At 41.1% G+C, this 22,905-nt stretch overlaps 1 protein-coding gene across 2 annotated transcripts in view; it reads left to right on the top strand.

The window, feature by feature from the left end:
- GCLC (glutamate-cysteine ligase catalytic subunit) overlaps window positions 1–22,905 on the top strand; it is a 53,169-nt gene that overhangs the window by 18,996 nt on the left and 11,268 nt on the right. The window contains exons 2-7 of one of the 2 annotated variants that reach the window (XM_055263019.2): window positions 9,127–9,239; window positions 10,693–10,875; window positions 15,412–15,525; window positions 17,139–17,197; window positions 17,299–17,432; window positions 22,419–22,493. In XM_055263019.2, the coding sequence (XP_055118994.1) occupies window positions 9,127–9,239; window positions 10,693–10,875; window positions 15,412–15,525; window positions 17,139–17,197; window positions 17,299–17,432; window positions 22,419–22,493 (678 nt within the window). The remainder of the gene's footprint in view (window positions 1–9,126; window positions 9,240–10,692; window positions 10,876–15,411; window positions 15,526–17,138; window positions 17,198–17,298; window positions 17,433–22,418; window positions 22,494–22,905) is intronic. The other variant, XM_055263020.2, reaches the window with a different exon arrangement.

Raw genomic sequence — 22,905 nt, 5'->3', positions numbered from 1 at the left:
GTCTTTATAGCAGCATGATTTATAGTCCTTTGGGTATATACCCAGTAATGGGATGGCTGGGTCAAATGGTATTTGTAGTTCTAGATCCCTGAGGAATCGCCACACTGACTTCCACAATGGTTGAACTAGTTTACAGTCCCACCAACAGTGTAAAAGTGTTCCTATTTCTCCACATCCTCTCCAGCACCTGTTGTTTCCTGACTTTTTAATGGTGGCCATTCTAACTGGTGTGAGATGGTATCTCATTGTGGTTTTGATTTGCATTTCTCTGATGGCCAGAGATGATGAGCATTTTTGCATGTGTTTTTTGGCTGCATAAATGTCTTCTTTTGAGAAGTGTCTGTTCATGTCCTTCACCCACTTTTTGATGGGGTTGTTTGTTTTTTTCTTGTAAATTTGTTTGAGTTCATTGTAGATTCTGGATATTAGCCCTTTGTCAGATGAATAGGTTGCAAAAATTTTCTCCCATTTTGTAGATTGCCTGTTCACTCTGATGGTAGTTTCTTTTGCTGTGCAGAAGCTTTTTAGTTTAATTAGATCCCATTTGTCAATTTTGGCTTTTGTTGCCATTGCTTTTGATGTTTTAGACATGAAGTCCTTGCCCATGCCTATGTCCTGAATGGTATTGCCTAGGTTTTCTTCTAGGGTTTTTATGGTTTTAGGTCTAACATGTAAGTCTTTAATCCATCTTGAATTAATTTTGGTATAAGGCATAAGGAAGGGATCCAGTTTCAGCTTTCTACATATGGCTAGCCAGTTTTCCCAGCACCATTTATTGAATAGGGAATCTTTTCCCCATTGCTTGTTTTTGTCAGGTTTGTCAAAGATCAGATAGTTGTAGATATGTGGCATTATTTCTGAGGGCTCTGTTCTGTTCCATTGATCTATGTCTCTGTTTTGGTACCAGTACCATGCTGTTTTGGTTACTGTAGCCTTGTAGTATAGTTTGAAGTCAGGTAGCGTGATGCCTCCAGCTTTGTTCTTTTGGCTTAGGATTGACTTGGCGATGCAGGCTCTTTTTTGGTTCCATATGAACTTCAAAGTAGTTTTTTCCAATTCTGTGAAGAAAGTCATTGGTAGCTTGATGGGGATGCCATTGAATCCATAAATTACCTTTGGCAGTATGGCCATTTTCACGATATTGATTCTTCCAACCCATGAGCATGGAATGTTCTTCCATTTGTTTGTATCCTCTTTTATTTCATTGAGCAGTGGTTTGTAGTTCTCCTTGAAGAGGTCCTTCACATCCCTTGTAAGTTGGATTCCTAGGTATTTTATTCTCTTTGAAGCAATTGTGAATGGGAGTTCACTCATGATTTGGCTCTCTGTTTGTTATTGGTGTACAAGAATGCTTGTGATTTTTGTACATTGATTTTGTATCCTGAGACTTTGCTAAAGTTGCTTATCAGCTTAAGGAGATTTTGGGCTGAGACAATGGGGTTTTCTAGATATACAATCATGTCATCTGCAAACAGGGACAATTTGACTTCCTCTTTTCCTAATTGAATACCCTTTATTTCCTTCTCCTGCCTGATTGCCCTGGCTAGAACTTCGAACACTATGTTGAATAGGAGTGGTGAGAGAGGGCATCCCTGTCTTGTGCCAGTTTTCAGAGGGAATGCTTCCAGTTTTTGCCCATTCAGTATGATATTGGCTGTGGGTTTGTCATAGATAGCTCTTATTATTTTGAGATATGTCCCATCAATACCTAATTTATTGAGAGTTTTTAGCATGAAGCGTTGTTGAATTTTGTCAAAGGCCTTTTCTGCATCTATTGAGATAATCATGTGGTTTTTGTCTTTGGTTCTGTTTATATGCTGGATTACATTTGTTGATTTGCATATGTTGAACCAGCCTTGCATCCCAGGGATGAAGCCCACTTGATCATGGTGGATAAGCCTTTTGATGTGCTGCTGGATTCGGTTTGCCAGTATTTTATTGAGGATTTTTGCATCAACGTTCATCAAGGATATTGGTCTGAAATTCTCTTTTTTTGTTGTGTCTCTGCCAGGCTTTGGTATCAGGATGATGCTGGGCTCATAAAATGTGTTAGGGAGGATTCCCTCTTTTTCTATTGATTGGAATAGTTTCAGAAGGAATGGTACCAGTTCCTCCTTGTACCTCTGGTAGAATTCGGCTGTGAATCCATCAGGTCCTGGACTCTTTTTGGTTGGTAAGCTATTGCTTATTGCCACAATTTCAGAACCTGTTATTGGTCTATTCAGAGATTCAACTTCTTCCTGGTTTAGTCTTGGGAGGGTGTATTTGTCAAGGAATTTATCCATGTCTTCTAGATTTTCTAGTTTATTTGCATAGAGGTGTTTGTAGTATTCTCTGATGGTAGATTTTATTTCTGTGGGATCGGTGGTGATATCCCCTTTATCATTTTTTATTGCATCTATTTGATTCTTCTCTCTTTTCTTCTTTATTAGTCTTGCTAGCGGTCTATCAATTTTGTTGATCTTTTCAAAAAACCAGCTCCTGGATTCATTAATTTTTTTGGAGGGTTTTTTGTGTCTCTATTTCCTTCAGTTCTGCTCTGATTTTAGTTATTTCTTGCCTTCTGCTAGCTTTTGAATGTGTTTGCTCTTGCTTTTCTAGTTCTTTTAATTGTGATGTTAGGGTGTCAATTTTGGATCTTTCCTGCTTTCTTTTGTGGGCATTTAGTGCTATAAATTTCCGTCTACACACTGCTTTGAATGTGTCCCAGAGATTCTGGTATGTTGTGTCTTTGTTCTCGTTGGTTTCAAAGAACATCTTTATTTCTGCCTTCATTTCGTTATGAACCCAGTAGTCATTCAGGAGCAGGTTGTTCAGTTTCCATGTAGTTGAGCGGTTTTGAGTGAGTTTCTTAATCCTGAGTTCTAGTTTGATAGCACTGTGGTCTGAGAGACAGTTTGTTATAATTTCTGTTCTTTTACATTTGCTGAGGAGAGCTTTACTTCCAACTATGTGGTCAATTTTGGAATAGCTGTGGTGTGGTGCTGAAAAATATGTATATTCTGTGGATTTGGGGTGGAGAGTTCTGTAGATGTTTATTAGGTCCGCTTGGTGCAGAGCTGAGTTCAGTTCCTGGGCATCCTTGTTAACTTTCTGTCTCATTGATCTGTCTAATGTTGACAGTGGGGTGTTAAAATTTCCCATTATTATTGTGTGGGAGTCTAAGTCTCTTTGTAGGTCACTCAGAACTTGCTTTATGAATCTGGGTGCTCCTGTATTGGGTGCCTATATATTTAGGATAGTTAGCTCTTCTTGTTGAATTGATCCCTTTACCATTATGTAATGGCCTTCTTTGTCTCTTTTGATCTTTGTTGGTTTAAACTCTATTTTTTCAGAGACTAGGATTGCAACCCCTGCCTTTTTTTGTTTTCCATTTGCTTGGTAGATCTTCCTCCATCCCTTTATTTTGAGTCTATGTGTGTCTCTGCACGTGAGATGGGTTTCCTGAATACAGCACACTGATGGGTCTTGACTCGTTATCCAATTTGCCAGTCTGTGTCTTTTAATTGGAGCATTTAGCCCATTTACATTTAACGTTAATATTGTTATGTGTGAATTTGATCCTGTCATATGATGTTAGCTGGTTATTTTGCTTGTTAGTTGATGCATTTTCTTCCTTGCCTCGACGGTCTTTACAATTTGGCATGTTTTTGCAGTGGCTGGTACTGGTTGTTCCTTTCCATGTTTAGTGCTTCCTTCAGGAGCTCTTTTAGGGCAGGCCTGGTGGTGACAGAATCACTCAGCATTTGTTTGTCTGTAAAGTATTTTATTTCTCCTTCACTTATGAAGCTTAGTTTGGCTGGATATGAAATTCTGGGTTGAAAATTCTTTTCTTTAAGAATGTTGAATATTGGCCCCCACTCTCTTCTGGCTTGTAGAGTTTCTGCTGAGAGATCAGCTGTTAGTCTGATGGGCTTCCCTTTGTGGGTAACCTGACCTTTCTCTCTGGCCACCCTTAACATTTTTTCCTTCATTTCAACTTTGGTGAATCTGACAATTATGTGTCTTGGAGTTGCTCTTCTCGAGGAGTATCTTTGTGGCGTTCTCTGTATTTCCTGGATCTGAATGTTGGCCTGCCTTGCTAGATTGGGGGAGTTCTCCTGGATAATATCTTGCAGAGTGTTTTCCAACTTGGTTCCATTCTCCCCGTCACTTTCAGGTACACCAATCAGACGTAGGTTTGGTCTTTTCACATAGTCCCATATTTCTTGGAGGCTTTGTTCGTTTCTTTTTGTTCTTTTTTCTCTAAACTTCCCTTCTCACTTCATTTCATTCATTTCATCTTCCATCACTGATACCCTTTCTTCCAGTTGATCGCATCTGCTACTGAGGCTTCTGCATTCTTCATGTAGTTGTCAAAACTTGGCTTTCAGCTCCGTCAGCTCCTTTAAGCACTTATCTGCATTGGTTATTTTAGTTAAACATTTGTCTAATTTTTTTTTAAAGTTTTTAACTTCTTTGCCATTGGTTTGAATTTCCTCCTGTAGCTTGGAGTAGTTTGATCGTCTGAAGCCTTCTTCTCTCAACTCGTCAAAGTCATTCTCCATCCAGCTTTGTTCCGTTGCTGGTGAGGAACTGCGTTCCTTTGGAGGAGGAGAGGTGCTCTGCTTTTTAGAATTTCCAGTTTTTCTGCTCTGTTTTCTCCCCATCTTTGTAATTTTTTCTACTTTTGGTCTTTGATGATGGTGATGTACAGATGGGTTTTTGGTGTGGGTGTCCTTTCTGTTTGTTAGTTTTCCTTCTACCAGACAGGACCCTCAGCTGCAGGTCTGTTGGAGTTTACTAGAGGTCCACTCCAGACCCTGTTTGGCTGGGTGTCAGCAGCAGTGGCTGCAGAACAGCAGATTTTTGTGAACCGCAAATTCAGCTGTCTGATCGTTCCTCTGGAATTTTTGTCTCAGTGGAGTACCCGCCGAGTGAGGTGTCAGTCTGTCCCTACTGGGGTGTGCCTCCCAGTTAGGCTGCTCGGGGGTCAGGGACCCACTTTAGGAGGCAGTCTGCCCATTCTCAGATCTCCAGCTGCGTGCTGGGAGAACCACTACTCTCTTCAAAGCTGTCAGACAGGGACATTTAAGTCTGCAGAGGTTACTGCTGACTTTTTGTTTGTCTGTGCCCTGCCCCCAGAGGGGGAGCCTACAGAGGCAGGCAGGCAGGCCTCTTTGAGCTGTGGTGGGCTCCACGGAGTTTGAGCTTCCCAGCTGCTTTGTTTACCTAAGCAGGCCTGGGCAATGGCGGGCGCCCCTCCCCCAGCCTCACTGCCACCTTGCAGTTTGATCTCAGACTGCTGTGCTAGCAATCAGCGAGACTCCATGGGCATAGGACCCTCCGAGCCAGGTGCGGGACACAATCTCCTGGTGTGCCATTTTCCAAGCCCGTTGGAAAAGCGCAGTATTAGGGTGGGAGTGACCCGATTTTCCAGGTGCCATCTGTCACCCCTTTCTTCGACTAGGAAAGGGAACTCCCTGGCCCCTCGCACTTCCCGAGTGAGGCAATGCCTCGCCCTGCTTCAGCTCGCGCACAGTGCGCTGCACCGACTGTCCTGCACCCACTGTTTGGCACTCCCTAGTGAGATGAACCCGGTACCTCAGATGGAAATGCAGAAATCACCCGTCTCCTGCGTAGCTCACACTGGGAGCTGTAGACCGGAGCTGTTCCTATTCAGCCACCTTGGCTCCACCTCCAAGTAAGTCCACCCGGCTAATTTTTTGTATTTTTAGTAGAGATAGGGTTTCACTGTGTTAGCCAGGATGGTCTCGATCTCCTGACCTTGTGATCCGCCCACCTTGGCCTCCCAAAGTGCTGAGATTACAGGCATGAGCCACTATGCCCGGCCTGCCATTTCTCAAATTCTAAGCTCCCTGAAACTCTTACCCTTAAGGTAGAGTATCAAAATGTTTTTAAAAGCAAGAAAAGAAAATTTTTATTTTATACTAGTGGTAAATGCCATTTAAAGACTTAAATCCTAAAAGCTTGTATTTACTCTTAACTTCATTGTCACAGGTATTTCTCTGTCTGCTGTATATTCAGCATTGTACTGAGTTTGAATTGCCTAGATGCTATTCAAAGTTAGAAAGCTGATACAGTTTTATCCTTGGAATCAGTGTTGTGATACAGAAAGGCATCTGTTTTATTATTTTCTTTTGTATATTGTTCCTCTTATCCTTTGGATTCAAAAGCAAAGTTTAGGATGGGGATACAATCCAGAAATCATAAAATAATTTATTGGGGCTTTAGATGTTTTAAATTGGAAAAGCGTTGTCTTCATGTATCACTTTTTATTATCACCAATCATCTCGGTTATTGCGTCAAACCCCATTTCAGCTCTAGTTTGACTTTTAAATATGCAGTTACGATTCAGAGTGCTCATATAGACAGGCTCTAATCGGAAATAAACATAAATGTGTTGAGGTGGTGGCGGTGTTTAAGAAAAAGCTAAAAGGTTGAAGAACCTCTTTGAGGACTAATGCCAAAAGATCAAGGTGACTGCAGAGAAGGAGCCCTGCAGAAGGCATTAAATTTTAGTTTGAAAAACCTTCCAGAAATTCTTGAGGCTTCCAACTGATCATATTCTACTGAAAAGTAAATTTGGTTTTCTTTCTCATTTGGCAAATATTCTGATGTTTTTTTGTTTCATTTGCTTGATGAGATCATGAAGTGATTATACTTTAATTGAGGAGAGTTTGGTTTGTTAACATTTTAAATGTCATCCATTTGGCTGATATTTAAAACTCAGAATGAGCTTGAATTTTTTGTTCTTTTGCCCTACCCATGTTTTAAACTTGTGGGCTAAGAGTGAATTTGAAAACTAAGGATTTCAATTTTTTTCAAAGTTAGGAAACTAACAAAGTTATTGCAACTTAGTTTATATAATTGCTACAAGTTCTTGCTCATTTGGTGAAAAATAAATGATGCACTCATTAAGCAAGGAAGTATCTTAGACTTTCTTTAGGAAGCATGTTATCTCGTTAAGCAGATAACTTAATTCCAGTAGCAGATGCCAGGCAGATGAGTTGGAGTGTAAGTGAGTGAAGGAGGGAGTACGGAAGAAGGAACATTTCCTCCTAGCTGGGAGAGTTAGGAATGCTACATAGAGTAAGTGGATTCCGTCCTGGGCCTGAGGGATGGGCCAATTCATCTGTTAAAATCTATGACTGTAACTATTGTTATAGCCCAGCTTGCATGATATAATGTTAGGACCCCTTCCGTAAAATGAAAGCATAATCAATTTGAGATAGTTTCATCCAGTATTATAACTTTTCCCTGCTTCATACAGGTTATAACAATTTTATGAAAAGCTTATCTTCACTTACCAAGATTGGCACCCTCTACAGTCCTAGCAGCAAGGTGTGCTGGGCCTTGAGGCCAGGCGGGGCTGGCTTCAAATCCCTGCCTGACACTTGTGGCCTTGAGTAGCTTACCTCTCTGAGCCCCTTTGCCCACCTGTGGAATGGGTGGTCATGCCTACTTTTGCATGCCGGGTTTGAAGATTAGGATTCATATATGAAAGTATATCCTGTCTCATTATGCTCATTTAAAAATTAACTTGGATCTTTTCACATACCCGTTCTGAGACTCACCAAGTTTCCTGTTCCATCAGGTTTTAGCTGTTCCGGAGTCATAGATCTATAGATGGTATCTTGCAACTTGTAATTGTTGTTGTGAACAGTTCTAGATTCTGCAGCCTAGTTTTTAGTCAGCTGACACTGAGTGATTCTGCAGGTGGAGATCTCATGTTTCTGGTCCATGTACCCAAATCAAGCAGCCTTTTCCATTTCTTGAGCTGAAAGATTCTGATGAGAGCTAATAAACGTTAACTGAAAGTTTATTTTGTTGTTGTTTAAATCTGCTAGGCTGTCTCCTATAGTTACTAAGATTTTTTTCCTCTTTATAATCATATTACTTAGCCCTTAATGTTTCTGTGATGAGGATGGCTGACCCAAATGCCTTCCAAGACCAGGGAAACACACATAAATAAGGGAATAAACTGCAGACAGTGTGCACCCCTGAAAAGCAAACAGCCCAGTCACACAGTCACAGGCTTTGTGCTGGGCTTCTGGGTATTGTTTTAAGACTGAGAACCTAGATGTGCATGTGAAATGTCTGGGAAATAGTGGATATACTGTGCCTACCTTTTTATTTTTTCTAAACTACTATTGTAGGCCAAACCAAATACACTGTAGCCTGATTTGCCTTGTGAGGAATCGGATTCCTACCTCTATAGTAATTGTCTTGGTGCCATGTGCAAAGGGTACTTTCAAGGGTTTGCCTGAATAATTCTGTATCTTTTCACTTATATATGGATAGTGGATGTTTTGTTTCCATCACACATAGTGATTCATAAACTTCACTGTTCACCCCAACTATCATGATTTAAAGCATGCAATTTCAGGAAAAACAAAAATAGGTTCTAGCTGTATTCTGCCCAGAAGTCTGACTTTGGTGTTTATATCCTTTATTTTTACTAGAATTCCACTAGGTATTGTTAAAAATTGTACTAGTGCACCCTGAATTGCAAATTTTATATGGTTTCAGAGTGGAGAAGTTGTCTTAAATTACTTGCGATAAACCAAAATTAAATTGTTGAAACCCCTAAAATAACTTCTCCACATGGTATATTTATGATTATGGTTTAACTCTCCAAAAGTGGGACTGGTAGTGGGATTATGAAAGTGTAATCTACCTTACTTATTACTCTGCCAGTAAGTAAGTGTAATCTACCTTGACTGGAATGTCCAAATAACCTCTTTCTTAAACTTACAGTAAGCCAACTGAGGAAATAAATTTTAAAATGCAGCTTCTTTTTTACAACAGCAATTTACAGAATCTTTGCTTCAAAACACATCTTTTTTGAAGTACAGCTTGTCAAAATGGGTATTGACCTTTCCATAGGATATTAAGTAGGACAGAGGAAAGAAGGGATGGAAGTGGCACTACTGACTGATCCTTTCTACAGGTTTTCATATTACGCATATGAACACTTATGTGCTGTACTGTAAGCAAATGTGACTGTCTGGAGTTACTGTGGATCCTTTACAGACTGCACGTTTCCCTGCCTTTTTCTTCTGGAGGCCACACTGAAAACAAGTCTGGAAGAATGTTAATTTTTCTCACCTTTATTTTCAATAGGTGGAATACATGTTGGTATCTTTTGATCATGAAAATAAAAAAGTCCGGTTGGTCCTGTCTGGGGAGAAAGTTCTTGAAATTCTACAAGAGAAGGGGGAAAGGACAAACCCAAAGTAAGCTCTCGTGCTGATTTAGTGTTTCTGAAACTGCTAAAGCTACTAGAATGTAGAGTTTTTTTCTCAGTTATTGGAGGCAGGATAGCTTAACAGTTAAGAGTACAGGCTCTGGTTTCAGGTTGCCATAGTTTCAAATCATGGTTCCTTTACTCAGTAGCTGAATAACCTTGGGCAAGTTACTTAACTTTTCTGTGCCTCAGTTCTCTCACTTGTAAAGATAATAGCAATACCTACCTAAGGTGTTGGAATTAAATACATTAATATATGAAGCACTTTGTACAGTAAACTAAATATAAAGCCTGTTTTTTATTAAAACATTTTTGGGAAAAAATGTATTGCGGAAGCGTATAACTGGGATCACAAACCCTGGTGCAAGATGTAACTTGCAGACGGGTTTTGTTTGGCTGGCATGATTTTTTTCTTTTCTTTTTTTTTTTTTTGAGACAGAGTCTCACTCTGTCACCCAGGCTGGACTGCAGTGGCACGATGTTGGCTCACTGCAAGCTCTGCCTCCTAGGTTCACGCCATTCTCCTGCCTCAGCCTCCCGAGTAGCTGGGACTACAGGCGCCCCCCACCACGCCCGGCTAATTTTTTGTATTTTTAGTAGAGATGGGGTTTCACCGTGTTAGCCAGGATGGTCTCTATCTCCTGACCTCGTGATCTGCCCGTCTTGGCCTCCCAAAGTGCTGGGATTACAGGCATGAGCCACCACGCCCGGCCTGGCATGTTTTTAAGATATTCCTATATTTAAGTAGACACAGACGGGGAGGAAAGGGGAGTATACTCCTCTGTTCATTTTCCACTCACTCATTTTGGGGAGGCTGCATTTGAGTTTGGAGGGCAGCACTGAATTGAAAGAACCCTTAAGGCCTCATCTCCTTCTCTGCAGAGTGGGTTAGTTTGTCCTGGACAGTAAGTGCTCTGTGTGCATTTTCAGTTATTTATGAAGATTTTGGGTTGGGCATGGTGGCTCATGCTTGTAATCCCAGCACTTTGGGAGGCTGAGACAGGCCGATCACTTAAGGCCAGGAGTTCGAGACCAGCCTGGCCAACATGGCAAAACCCTGTCTTTACTAAAAAATACAAAAATTAGCCAGGTGTGGTAGTGCACGCCTGTGATCCCAGCTACACAGGAGGCTGAGGCACAAGAATCACTTGGACCTGGGAGGTGGAGGTTGCAGTGAGCCAAGATCGTGCCATTGCACTCCAGCCTGGGTGACAGAGTGAGACTCTGTCTCAAAAGAAGAAAACATTTTGGACCCAATACTTGTTGACCCTTATGTAGTTGCATAGCTATGGAAAAGTAATAATCACTGAGAACTGTGAAGGAGTTCTTAGCTTCATTTATACCTAATGCTTTCTACACTTTTAAAGCAACTTTAAAAACTTAAAAATTGAGCAGACTATAGCAAAAGAATAAGATGGAACTAAATTATTTCTCCTCCATAGCCATCCTACGCTTTGGAGACCAGAGTATGGGAGTTACATGATTGAAGGGACACCAGGACAGCCCTACGGAGGAACGATGTCCGAGTTCAACACAGTTGAGGCCAACATGCGAAAACGCCGGAAGGAGGCTACTTCTATATTAGAAGAAAATCAGGCTCTTTGCACAATAACTTCATTTCCCAGGTTAGTTCCTATATTAACATGCCCCAGCAGATCTCTCAGAGATACAGGTAATGAAAAGAGCAAGTCATGACCCAGGCATTCCACCCTACAATCCTCATACGTTACGGACAGTTTATCTTTTATAGACTGCACTTGATAGACTCTGTAACAGTAGAGCTGCAGGCACAGTTGCATGCCAGCTTCTGTCAGCTGTGGTGGCTGCACCGTGGTGAGTGCACTCAGCGGGGGCTCAGTGGGAAAGACGAGGATACTGTGATGACAGACCAGCAGTGTGGCCGTGTCTGCCACAGGCGAGGGTGGAGGGAGCAGCACGCCTGCCACGCAGTTCTGACCCTGTAAGCAGTAGCCAAAGCTTCTGGAATGCTGTCCCCTGGTGACTGTGACGGTTGCGCCCTCATGCACTTTCAAAAAGCAGCATTTACCTGCTAGCATATGGTGGCATCAGTGGCAGATCGGAGGGTCGGCGGTGCTCCCAAAGCACTGTCCATACCAATACTCTATGAACTATGTGAGTCATTAGGTCCTTGCATATTGTTCTGAAAAGAAGACTTAGCGTTTGTCGTCAAATCTAGTTATGACCAAAAGTACATAAAAGTAAATAGTGAAATTATGTTATTCGCTTAGAATGAGGTACATGAATGTCATATGTATTATACATAGAACCTCTATGTAAAAATACATTTCTGCCAAAACATGAATGTGATTTATCTATGCTAGATGTCTGTCAGATTTATATACTTAGCTCCTCAAAGTTCAAAGGAGCCCTGGGGGTTGGTATCCATGGTGGAGAACACTTTGAACTATTTTTATACCTTTTCTCTGATAAATGTCCGTCAGCCATTCAGGGTCATATCATTGGCCTCAGAGGGGCATTTAAATGGGAATTCTATTGTTTTTTATATCTCTGTTGTAACCTCTAAATAGTTGAAAACTTATTTAAGCCAGCCGTCTAACATTTATAGAAGCATCTCTATTTCTGTGATACCTTCATTCTGTGTGCACAGGTTACTTCCCTCTCCCCACCAGTAGGAAAAACCCAGCTGGGTGAAGGTGGACAGATTTGTTTTGATTAGAGTGGGCACATTTCTTTGACCTAATGTTTGAAAGAGGAGGTGAAAAATCATTGGCCCTGCCATTCACTCAGACACTTGAGTGCCTGCTGCAGGCAGAATGGGCATGCTCTCATGAGTGAAGACGGACAGCTCTGTCCCTGTGGAGCTGGGGGGATGAAGCACAATCAAATACCCATAGATTTATAAGTGTCAAAGTGGGGCCATGCTAGGAGGAGGAGATGGGGAGCAAAGAGTACAACCTGGGTATCCAGTGGACTCTGGTGGGTGGAGGGGGAGGGGGTGGGATGTCCGAGGTTCCAGGGGGAGTGAAATAGGAATGGGGAGCGGAGGAAAATCTTAGGGAGGGGGAGCGGTGTGTGTAGAAGTCCTAGGATGAGCCAAACAAGCGGGGACTTCCTGGGAACTAGAAGAAAGCAAGCTGGCCAGTGTGACTAGGAGGCTGAGGAGGAAGTGCAGGTATGGGGTAAAGGGAAGCTGCCAGGTAATTGGCAGGCCAGGCCAGGTTAACCACAAATTTTAGTTCTAAAAGCAGTTGGAGGCCTTGGGAAGGTTGGGTGGGGCAGATGGCATCCCCTTCTTGCTTTGCAGCTCTCACTTGGGCTGTAGTGTGAGAGTAGCTGTGGAGCTGGTGCCAGGGCTTACTAGGAGGTGAGTGAGGGAGCTCCCTGGGGGGAGACAAGGGCTACCTGCATGCCGGTGGGTGCTGGTGATAGGAAAAGTGGGTGGTTTAAAAGATGACAGAGTCAGTGAACTGCTGGGGAGAGAAGACACATCAAGGCTTTTGCTATAGGTCATTGTCCTGAAAACCTTAGAGTACTAGAGTAGAGGCCAAGGAGTAGGTTACAGATGTTAAATGACAACTTCTAGTGAACTGGAAAATTTAATACCTTATACTTTCCTTTTTTTCCTCTTAACATTAAGAGGGTTGTACATTTCACTTAGCAAATTAAGAAAGGGGGAGGGGATTTGTAACACAAACCAGAACTGTTTCATATATTAAAGCTGAAGAATATATAGGATTGATGGGCAGTAGTGTTTCCTTCTGGGCCAGAAAATAAAGTTTTGGGTTAAGCCTAATGTGTCCCTTACCTTGAGAATGGTTCCATATGGGATAGTTGCCTTTTTAAAAAAAGATTTAGCATCTGGGCATAGTGTCTCACATCTGTAATCCCATCACTTTGGGAGGCCAAGGCAGGCGGATCACCTGAAGTCAGGAGTTTGAGACCACCCTGGCCAACATGGTGAAACCCTGTCTTTACAAAAAATGCAAAAATTAGCCAGGTATGGTGGCATGCACCTGTAATCCCAGCTACTCGGGAGGCTGAGGCAGGAGAATCGCTTAAACCTGGGAGGCGGAGGTTGCAGTGAGCTGAGATCGTGCCACTCTGCTTCAGCCTGGGTGACAAAGCAAGCCTCCATCTCAAAATAAATAAACAAATAAAAATAAAAAGATTCAGCATCTTAAGTCATTATGAAGGGAGAGTTGAGACAGAGGAATAAGCTTTATTCTAAAAACCTATAATTTAGAAAAAATTATATGTATAATTTTTTATACCCTATCCATATAGGAAGGTATTTTGGGACTTGAAACAATAATTATTAGTTATTTAGTGGTTAGAAGCCTCCCTGTACATCTACAATAAATGATAAAGTTTTGTTGTAGTATAGGATTAAGAGAGAAAGGAGTGTTCTGGTTCTTAAGTGTAAACAGGGTGACTTTCTTTATAAAGATGCAAAGATCTATAGTGTGGAACTCTAGTCCAAAACAGTAATCATGTGACTATTTAAATTTAAAATTAAAATTATATAAAAAAAATTGTAGTTCCTGATGTGACTGAGGAACTAGCCTCATTTCAAGGGCTCTGTAGCCACGTGGTTAGTGACTACCACGTTGGTTTGGATAGTGGAGATATTAAACATTTCCATCACTCCAGAAAGTTCTGTGGGACAGCACTCGTCTAGAATGAAGCAGTGCTGTAGGTGTCCAAAGATTCTGATTCTACCTTCTCCCTTCCACGCAAACACATTCTCATTCTCTCTTCATCCAATCTGATTCTGGTGAGCAAGGAATCCCCTCAGATTTAAGTTTGTTACTCTCCCAAAGGGCTATTCCTAAGGTCGTAGGCTCATAGTAAATAATGCACATAGCTTCAAGAATTCTCAAGAACCCTTGTAACTGGGAACTGTTTTCTAGATAAGATCACTACCTTCAATTGTTTACAAGGTGGATATGGGCAGCCAATAGATACTTTATTTTATATTAAGAAAAGGTAGGGGTTAAAAATAAGGCATGGATGGCCAGGTGTGGTGGCTCATGCCTGTAATCCCAGTACTTTAGGAGGCTGAGGCAGAAGGATTACTTGAGCCTAGGAGTTCAAGACCATTCTGGGTAGCATAGTGAGACCTCGTCCCTGGGGAAAAAAAAAAAAAAAAAAAAAACAACTTGGTACAGTGACTCATGCCTGTAGTCCCAGCTACTCAGGAGCCTGAGGCAGGAGGGTGACTTGAGCCCGGGAGTTCAAGGCTGCACTGAGCTATGATTGCACCACTGCACTCCAGCCTGGGAGACAGCAAGACCCTGTCTCAGAAAAAAAAAAAAAAATAACTTTTTTTTGAAAAAGATATGAGCTAGTCTTGACCCTGAAGCCAAAAGTTTCTTCCCACTGATTTAAAACTCCTCCCTTGTTTGGCTTTCACTTAGTCTTTGTCCTCCCTCACAGCACATGTAATATTGACCTCAAATTCCTAACGTGGAAAAACTGGGGCCATCACTAAAAGTGATGTAGAATTTGAGCTTTACACTTAGGAATAAATATGGAGCTTCATTTTTCTGTGTTGAAATTAGAGCTCCTTAAGTCAAGAGAGAGAATAGGATTGGGTTTCAGACTTCAGAGGGTGATCTCGGGGGTAGATGGGGACACCTGCAGAGACACTCCCTAATCTTGAGGGACTCATGACCTACAGAGGCAAAAAACAGGCTCCTTCCAGATTCAAACAGAGCCTACCAGGAAGTGGGAGGCAGTGGTGCCATGCAGCAGGTCCAAAGATAATCCGAGAATTTAGAGATGGAAAAGGAAGACACCTCATAGGCCATGTAGGGGGACACCTGTCACCCATGACAGCTGACGTGACCAAGGGAAATGACTTCCGTGCCATCAGTCCTTCCTATTAGATGAAGAGATGGAGAGGACCCGAGTAAATGCTGTGTGGATTGTGAGTGAGTGGAGACTTGGATAAAATTAGTAGCGGGCTGGAATTAAAAGAATATCCTTGTGAGCAAGAAGTGTGGGGAGTGGTTGTAAAGGGGCACAGTATTGACACAACATTTGTTTTGTAAACACAAAACCCTCTGGAAAGGGGATATAGAAATGAGGTGTCTTTGGCAGGTGCAGTGATGGCAAGACTGCACACAGTTAATTCCTGAAAACAAATCCCATCTATTTAGTTCTTCAATTTGTTGTAGATTAGGCTGTCCTGGGTTCACACTGCCTGAGGTCAAACCCAACCCAGTGGAAGGAGGAGCTTCCAAGTCCCTCTTCTTCCCAGATGAAGCAATAAACAAGCACCCTCGCTTCAGGTGAGTATGGCTTTGTGTTGAAATGCAGATGCCCTTCACTAGACCCCTGACTTCTGAGAGTATAGTATTTCTGTCTAGAAATCCTTTTTGAGCATTAACTGAGTTTTGGCTCTCTTCCTAAGTAACCAGAGAAGATAGCAGATGTGCACTTGATCACATCTTCAGTACCCCCAGGCTCCTTGGTTGTTGATGCATGCACCAGGCTTGATTTTTCAAATTCCGCAAGTCGTCACAAAGGTATTAGCTGAGCCACTGACCTCTTTTAATAGGGAGATTATTTTCAGTCCTAGGTCTGTAAATGCCTACTGGGATTTTTTTTTCTCCTAGTTATTTCTCCTTTTTTTTCCTCTCTCTAACCATCAGTATCTGTGACCTGCCCATCTTACTCTATATAACTTATAAAATAGGTGCAGTATCTGATATATATAATAGGCCGTCTCTTTCTTCTCTTCCATTAACTTCGAGTTCTGTTGGTTTGTCGTTCAATTCTGAGGTTTTGAGTTGCGTTAAGGCGCTCACTAGTCTGATCTTAACTTTGTACAGTGCATGCTCATCTGTCACCCTGAGCCTAGGCTCCTGACCCAGAGTGGGAACGTGGAGGCTTCTCAGCATTCATTCCTTTAACAGGCTCGCACGTTTGCTATGTGCAGAGCCTTTTGGGGAAGACATATTTGTAGACATAGTTTCTAACTTCATATGTTGTCATGTGTTTAAAGGAAAATAAAAATAATACAGCTGCTCAAGAAGCAATAGATTATGACAGATGTCAAAAGATACACCAGAAATCCTTCTTGGAGAAAGTAAGGTGCTTCTGTCTGAGGGAATCAAAGCAGGCTTCACGGAAGAGGTGGCATTTAAGCTGAGTCTATAGCAGCACTGCCCATAGAAACATGTAATTGTAAATGTTCTCATAGCCACATTAAAGTAAAAACCAGATGAACATAATTTTATATTTTATTTAACCCAATACGTCCAAAAGTGTTATCATTTGATCCATGTAATCCTTTATTCCCAAGTAATTTTACGTTTTTTTTTGTATGTAGTCTTCAAAATCTGGTGTATATTTTACTCTCACAGCATGTGCATGTTTTAATTAGGACAAGCTATATTTCAAGTACTCAGTGGCCACTGTGTGCCTGGTAGCTTCTGAACTAAACAAGCATGAGTCTGGAGGATAAGTATTAATCCTGCAGAGTTGAGGGAGGGAGGAGCAAGGTATTGGGGCTCCAGAGATGCCTGGGCAAAGTGGGTACTAAAGGTTGACCAAAGTCTTTGGAGTTAATTTGGGACATGTTGCAAACAGTGAAAGCAGACCATGGCAGACTTTGAACACCTGAATTGATTTGGTAAGTTACAGGGAGCCTTGGGAGCAGGGGTTCAGCAGGAGACAGAACGGCATTCTTGAGCAGGAGCCAAAGAATTGATACTAATGCAAAACCTTTAATCAGAAAGTTTCCTTATAGTATCTTGACACAGATACATTTTCTATTGAGTTGTCTTAGAGAACTAATCTGAGGTATGATTTCATTCCACTTACTTGTATGTAATCAAATTCTTCTTTCACACGATGACTCTTAGGTGACCAATTTATGACGTTTGGTTGTCTGTTTTAGTACCTTAACAAGAAATATCCGACATAGGAGAGGAGAAAAGGTTGTCATCAATGTACCAAGTAAGTCTACTGAGAGGTGGTGGGGTGGGAGAGAGACATGTTGAATTGTTGTTTAATCCAGGATTCTAAACCATTTTTATTTTTGTATTTTTATGATACAGTATTTAAGGACAAGAATACACCATCTCCATTTATAGAAACATTTCCTGAGGATGATGAAGCTTCAAGGGCTTCTAAGCCGGATCATATTTACATGGATGCCATGGGATTTGGAATGGGCAATTGCTGTCTCCAGGTATAGTTTCAAATATACAGGGAGGCAAAGTGTTCCATCCATTTCTGTTTTTTAACTTCTTTATATATGCATGTTTCCTGTTCCAAAAATCACATTTTAATGAGGTTGAAATGGTAGCTGGTATGCCTTTCTGGAAAACAATGAAATTATGTTAGAAAATTCATCGGAAGCTGTCTATGACTAATAGTTCTACAGACTCTGTTGTTCACCACAGAGGTATATACGGTATATATATGTTTATAACTGTAATTTCAGTTAACTTAAAATGCAATATATTCTGTCATTGTTTCCCTTCTCTTTTTATATGCCTAGTTTTTACTGCCATCTCGTGACAGGCTAGTGCAGTGGTTTAAATGTTGTTCAAAACTCTGAAAATGAGCTCTGATGGAAGTATTCCAATGATTTTGTGATCCAAGGGATTTGTGCAAAGCTGTCTAGCGGTATAAAAAGAATAAATATTTAGCAGCTTGTGTTTGTCTTGCCCCTGAGTAAAGTATACAGGAGCCTGTCTCTGTTTACTCATTTAAAAATTTTCCTGGATCTGTTTAAATGATGGTGCCCCTGGCAGGGAGTGTGTCCAGGCTCACTTAGGACCGGGGTGGAAAAGCATGGAACCCATCAGGTGGCCACACACAAGCCTGCAGTTGGCTTTTGGCTCTGTCACTACTCAGGTTTTTGGGCAACTTGCTTTACTTCTTTTGGCTCAGATTTTTCATGAGGTGAAAGAAGGGCTGATATTAAGTCCCCTTCTAGGTCTGACTCTAAGCTAATATTTATTTTATTGCCTTAACTAACAGAAGTAAAAGAGAGTGGCTGCTTGTTATTTAATGTCCAAGGAAATTTTATCCAGTTCTGATTACTTCAGCTGATTAAAAACAGCGTCCTTAGAGGCACGGGGCCATGCAGAGCCTGGACCCATGTAAGACCCCTCTGAGCCCCCAGTCTGACTGCTGTCAGTGCAGAGACCCAGAACCCAGCCTGCCTTCACCTCAAACAGCTGCAGCGTGTACACACTTCTTGTGCATGTATCTCTGGTCTGTTTATTTTCAAAACTAAGTGTAATCCAAATTGAATGCTGGAATCAGATTTTTCCATTCTGAATGTGTTTAAATAACATGGCCAAGGATAATTTCTTTCTGTTTTCTTGACATTTATAGGTAGTATAAAATATGTGACTTCCAAATAAACATAAACCATCACACGTCACGAAAAAAGAGATCTTTCGACTTTTAACTGCCTGTTTTCCTATCTTAATTACAAGTATTTCTAAAGAAAACCATTAAGTTCTAGAGCTTACAGTAGTACATGGTTTTAAAATTGTGTAAGTGCTAGTAGAGTATTGATTGCCTTTTCTCGGTTTAATATTAAACCAGGGTGTTCTGCCAAGGACCGCATAGTTTCTCTGATACAGTTCCAAAGGGATATTCTTTCCACTGAAACACTGTATGTATACCAGTAAATGTTTCCTAATGGTAGATGATAAATATTTTTGTTGCTTGTAGATAGAATTTTTCCATCCAGTGTAAGCTTAGGATTGTTTTCTTCTTCCCAGTGACATGTACAGTTTCACTATTCCACTTGAAAGAAATCATTAGCTCAGGTAAAGTGTGTGGCACATGAAATGAAATTTGCCAATTCACCACCAAAATCCCTGCTTTATATCTCTTCAGTGGAACACTAAACCAACTTCTTTCCCAAGTACACTGATTAGATCTTTACAAATTATATGAATGTGTTAAATTATCACATGTGCCCTGAAACTGTGTACATCTATTATGTATCATTAGAGAGATGGAAAAAAAAAAGAAACTACTTATTACAGTAAAGTAGAAAAAATAGTTTTAAAGTAATTTTGTAAGGCTAATGGAAGACTTACTGTATAAAACAAAAAGCATTTTAACTACATTCAGATTATTGACTGTTTTGGGGCTTTTCAGGAATCACTTAAAAAGCACCAAGTTCACAGCCAGGCATGGTGGCTAATGCCTGTAATCCCAGCACTTCGGGAGGCTGAGGTGGGCAGATCACTTGAGGTCAGGAGTTTGAGACCAGCCTGGTCATCATGGCAAAATGTCATCTCTACTAAAAATACAAAAATTAGACGTGGTGGCATGTGCCTGTAATCCCAGCTACTCGGGGGTCTAAGGCATGAGAAACGCTTGAACCTGGGAGGCGGAGGTTGCAGTGAGCCAAGATCATGCCACTGCATTCCAGCCTGGGGAACAGAGCAAGTCTTTGTCTCAAAAAAAAGCACTAAGTTCATGACAGGTTATGGTAGCTCCTCCCACCCCCCCCCCGCAAAGTCATGTGACTTCAAATCTGGGTTGTAGATATACTTTAGATTAGATGTTTAGGTTTCTAATATATATCTTCCTTAGTTCCTCCCTCCACCCCCAACCCCACCCCCATCAGTTTCCTGACAACATTGTGTGTCTCCTTTATATGATGCTTTAAAGGGACACTGGAAGCCCAAATTACTCATGTATTCATAGCTTTTTAAGATATAAGAACTTTTTTTCCTTCCATTAAAGCCATTATCCACAGTGATGTCCTATTTAATTTGATTGCATATCAGCTCTAGAGTAAGAAAACTAATTACTAAATGTATTTAAAATAACTAAGTCACTTCACTGTTGTATACTTCTCTGGGGTTGGATTTCCCAGGATTCACCTATGAATTATGTATTGTGTACTAGGCCATCTAAGAGAAGCCAGTTGAAAAACTGGAAAGAAAACCTGCTTCTCATAGTATCTCTTTAAAAACAAAAATGACACACACTCAAATACCTAAGAGTAACACAAAAAAGACCTAAAAAAAACTAAGAGATGCATGTTCAAAATAATTCTTGAGTCAAAATACTTGGGAAACATGTAGTTTTTTGTTTTTTGGTTTTTTTTAAATCTCAGTGCCTTGTCAGTTTGGCCTTTGGGGTCCCGTCTTTCCAGTTTCTCACCATACCTTTGACTGTATATTATCCTCTTTAGCACCCTCTTTTTTTTTTTTTTTTTTTTTTTTTTTTTTTTCAAGATTCTCATTTGTTAAGCACTAACCAGGTATCAGATGCTGTCCTGCACACTTGGGATAAAGAAAGGGAACGAAGATCCCCGCCCTTCTGGAGCTTCCACTTCAGCAAATAAGTGCATAAAGACTTTGCGTACCAGCTCCCATTTCCTCACTGCTCATGTAATTTCATGCCATATGCAAAGTGATTTCCAAGTTCCCACCTCTTTGCAGAAACTGCCCTTGGTTTGGTTATCAGTGACTTAATTGCCAACCCTTATCAATTTGTGTCTACTTTAACCTTTGAAACTCTTATTCTTTGATGCCTATGACACAGCTCTTCTGTGTGTTGAATTAATTATTAAACTAGTAATGACTAGTTAATATAGTCTGCACATTGACATGAAATGCGGTTATAATTGAGCAGGCAAACTTGAGTCTCCAATAGATATTGCCTGCTCTGGAAAACAAAGTTGAGATCTAGCTAAAACCATTGGAACTAACAGGTTGAGATTATAACAATAAAATATTCACTTAGCTGCTGTTATTTCAAGTCTTAAACACTGAAATTATTTCGTGTACCAACACTAAATTCAAGCTGTCATTAATGAATAACAACATGAAATTCAAACTGTCATTATTGAATGACAACAGAGAAGATTAAAACTGTTCCCAACTTGCAGTTATTACAAATGTGCTAACACAAACACAATTTGTGTTCCTTGCCCCTTCTACCCTCTTGGAAAAAAAGCAAGTCTTTTTTTTTTTTTTTTTTTTTTTGGTTTCTGTTGGGTAACAAAGAATTTATGCTCACCAAGTTATATGATCTTTTCCTCTGCCTAACTCTTAAGTGTCCTACCTACCGTCCTTGTGCAGGCTTCCTGGGTGATCTCCCCATCTTCAGGACACTATCTGAGCCTACTCCCCAGCTCTTTCTACAACTCGGATTTTTCTTCTGGGCACCAGCCCTGACGACCTAGCCACTTAGAGGGCCTCTTTTTCTGTCTGTTCTATTGGCCTCGTAAGTCCATTACGTCATGACACCTCTTTATCTCTAACCTCCGAACACCCAAGCCAAAACCTAAGCCATCCCCTACTCTCAGTCTCCCCTTGGTCACCAGTGCCTGCCACTTTGACTTTAGTATCACTCTCCCCACATCCTTCCTCAGCCTTTTCCTTGACAGGTGCAGTATTTTAACTGCTTCCCTGTCTTTCTAGTCTTGCCCCCTTCCAAGCTCTTCACCATACTGCCACCAGTGAAGTTTGAAAACAATAGTTGGCTGGACACAGTGGCTCACTCCTGTAATCCCAGCACTTTGGGAGGACGAGGCAAGCGGATCACGAGGTCAGGAGATCGAGACCATCCTGGCTAACATGGTGAAACCCCATCTCTACTAAAAATACAAAAACAAAATTAGCCAGTCATGGTGGTGGGCACCTGTAGTCCCAGCTACTCGGGAGGCTGAGGCGGAAGAATGGCAGGAACCCAGGAGGTGGAGCTTGCAGTGAGCCGAGAGCGCGCCACTGCACTCCAGCCTGGGCGACAGAGTGAGACCCCATTTCAAAAAAAAGAAAAGGAAGAAAGGAAGAAAGAAAGAAAGAAAGCAATAGTTAACACGTCCAAATCCCTTTTGCATCCCTCACTGACTGAAGGGATAGGAAGGCAACAAGCCAGTAGAAGAGAAAATGCTTTGCTAAAGGTCATCGTATGTCTGTGTCTTATTTTTCTTTTTTGACTAATCTTATTTCACTTAGGACCTGGTTATTTATATTAGTTGTCTATAGGCAGTGGAACATAATTAAATACCATTTTCTAGTTAAATTCACCCAAGACAACTTTTAAACAAAACTCTTGCATTAAATGTTGCCATTAATGAAGCATTAACTTGCCCCTGTCTCCCCAGCACCTTCCTTCTCTGACTTCACTGCTTGGGGAGCATGCTAATGATTCCTTGGTGTTAATAACTTTGCAATTCTTAAAACAGGTGACATTCCAAGCCTGCAGTATATCTGAGGCCAGATACCTTTATGATCAGTTGGCTACTATCTGTCCAATTGTTGTAAGTAGAAATTACCTCTTATTTTAAATACTACTTCATATGAAATAAGATAGCATGTGCAGAATTTACTGACAGTGTGCTATTTAAGTCCAGTTAAGACCTCATTCAGAGATGGACTAGTATAAATAGTATGCAGGTTTAGGTATAGTGAACTGAGCGTCTACACTGTAGAAGTTTACTCTTGCTAGTACAACAATGATTTGTTAAATGTCAAGTTTGAATGTGGCCATTTTCCCTCTCCCATACTTCATGTCCTCACATTAGAGAGAGGATGATTTAAGTGAATCAAACCCAAGGAATTGGATTCTTTCTGGTATATTTCACTGTAAGATAGGCACAGGTACATGTGGTGGAGCTCTGTATGGGTTGCATAAACTGATGCTTTTTGATCAGAAATATAACTGCATGGAGT

This window comes from Symphalangus syndactylus, chromosome 23 (assembly GCF_028878055.3).
Source record: "Symphalangus syndactylus isolate Jambi chromosome 23, NHGRI_mSymSyn1-v2.1_pri, whole genome shotgun sequence".
Taxonomy (NCBI): domain Eukaryota; kingdom Metazoa; phylum Chordata; class Mammalia; order Primates; family Hylobatidae; genus Symphalangus; species Symphalangus syndactylus.
Note: the sequence above shows the minus strand (reverse complement) of the source record. Positions and strands in the feature narration are given on the sequence as shown.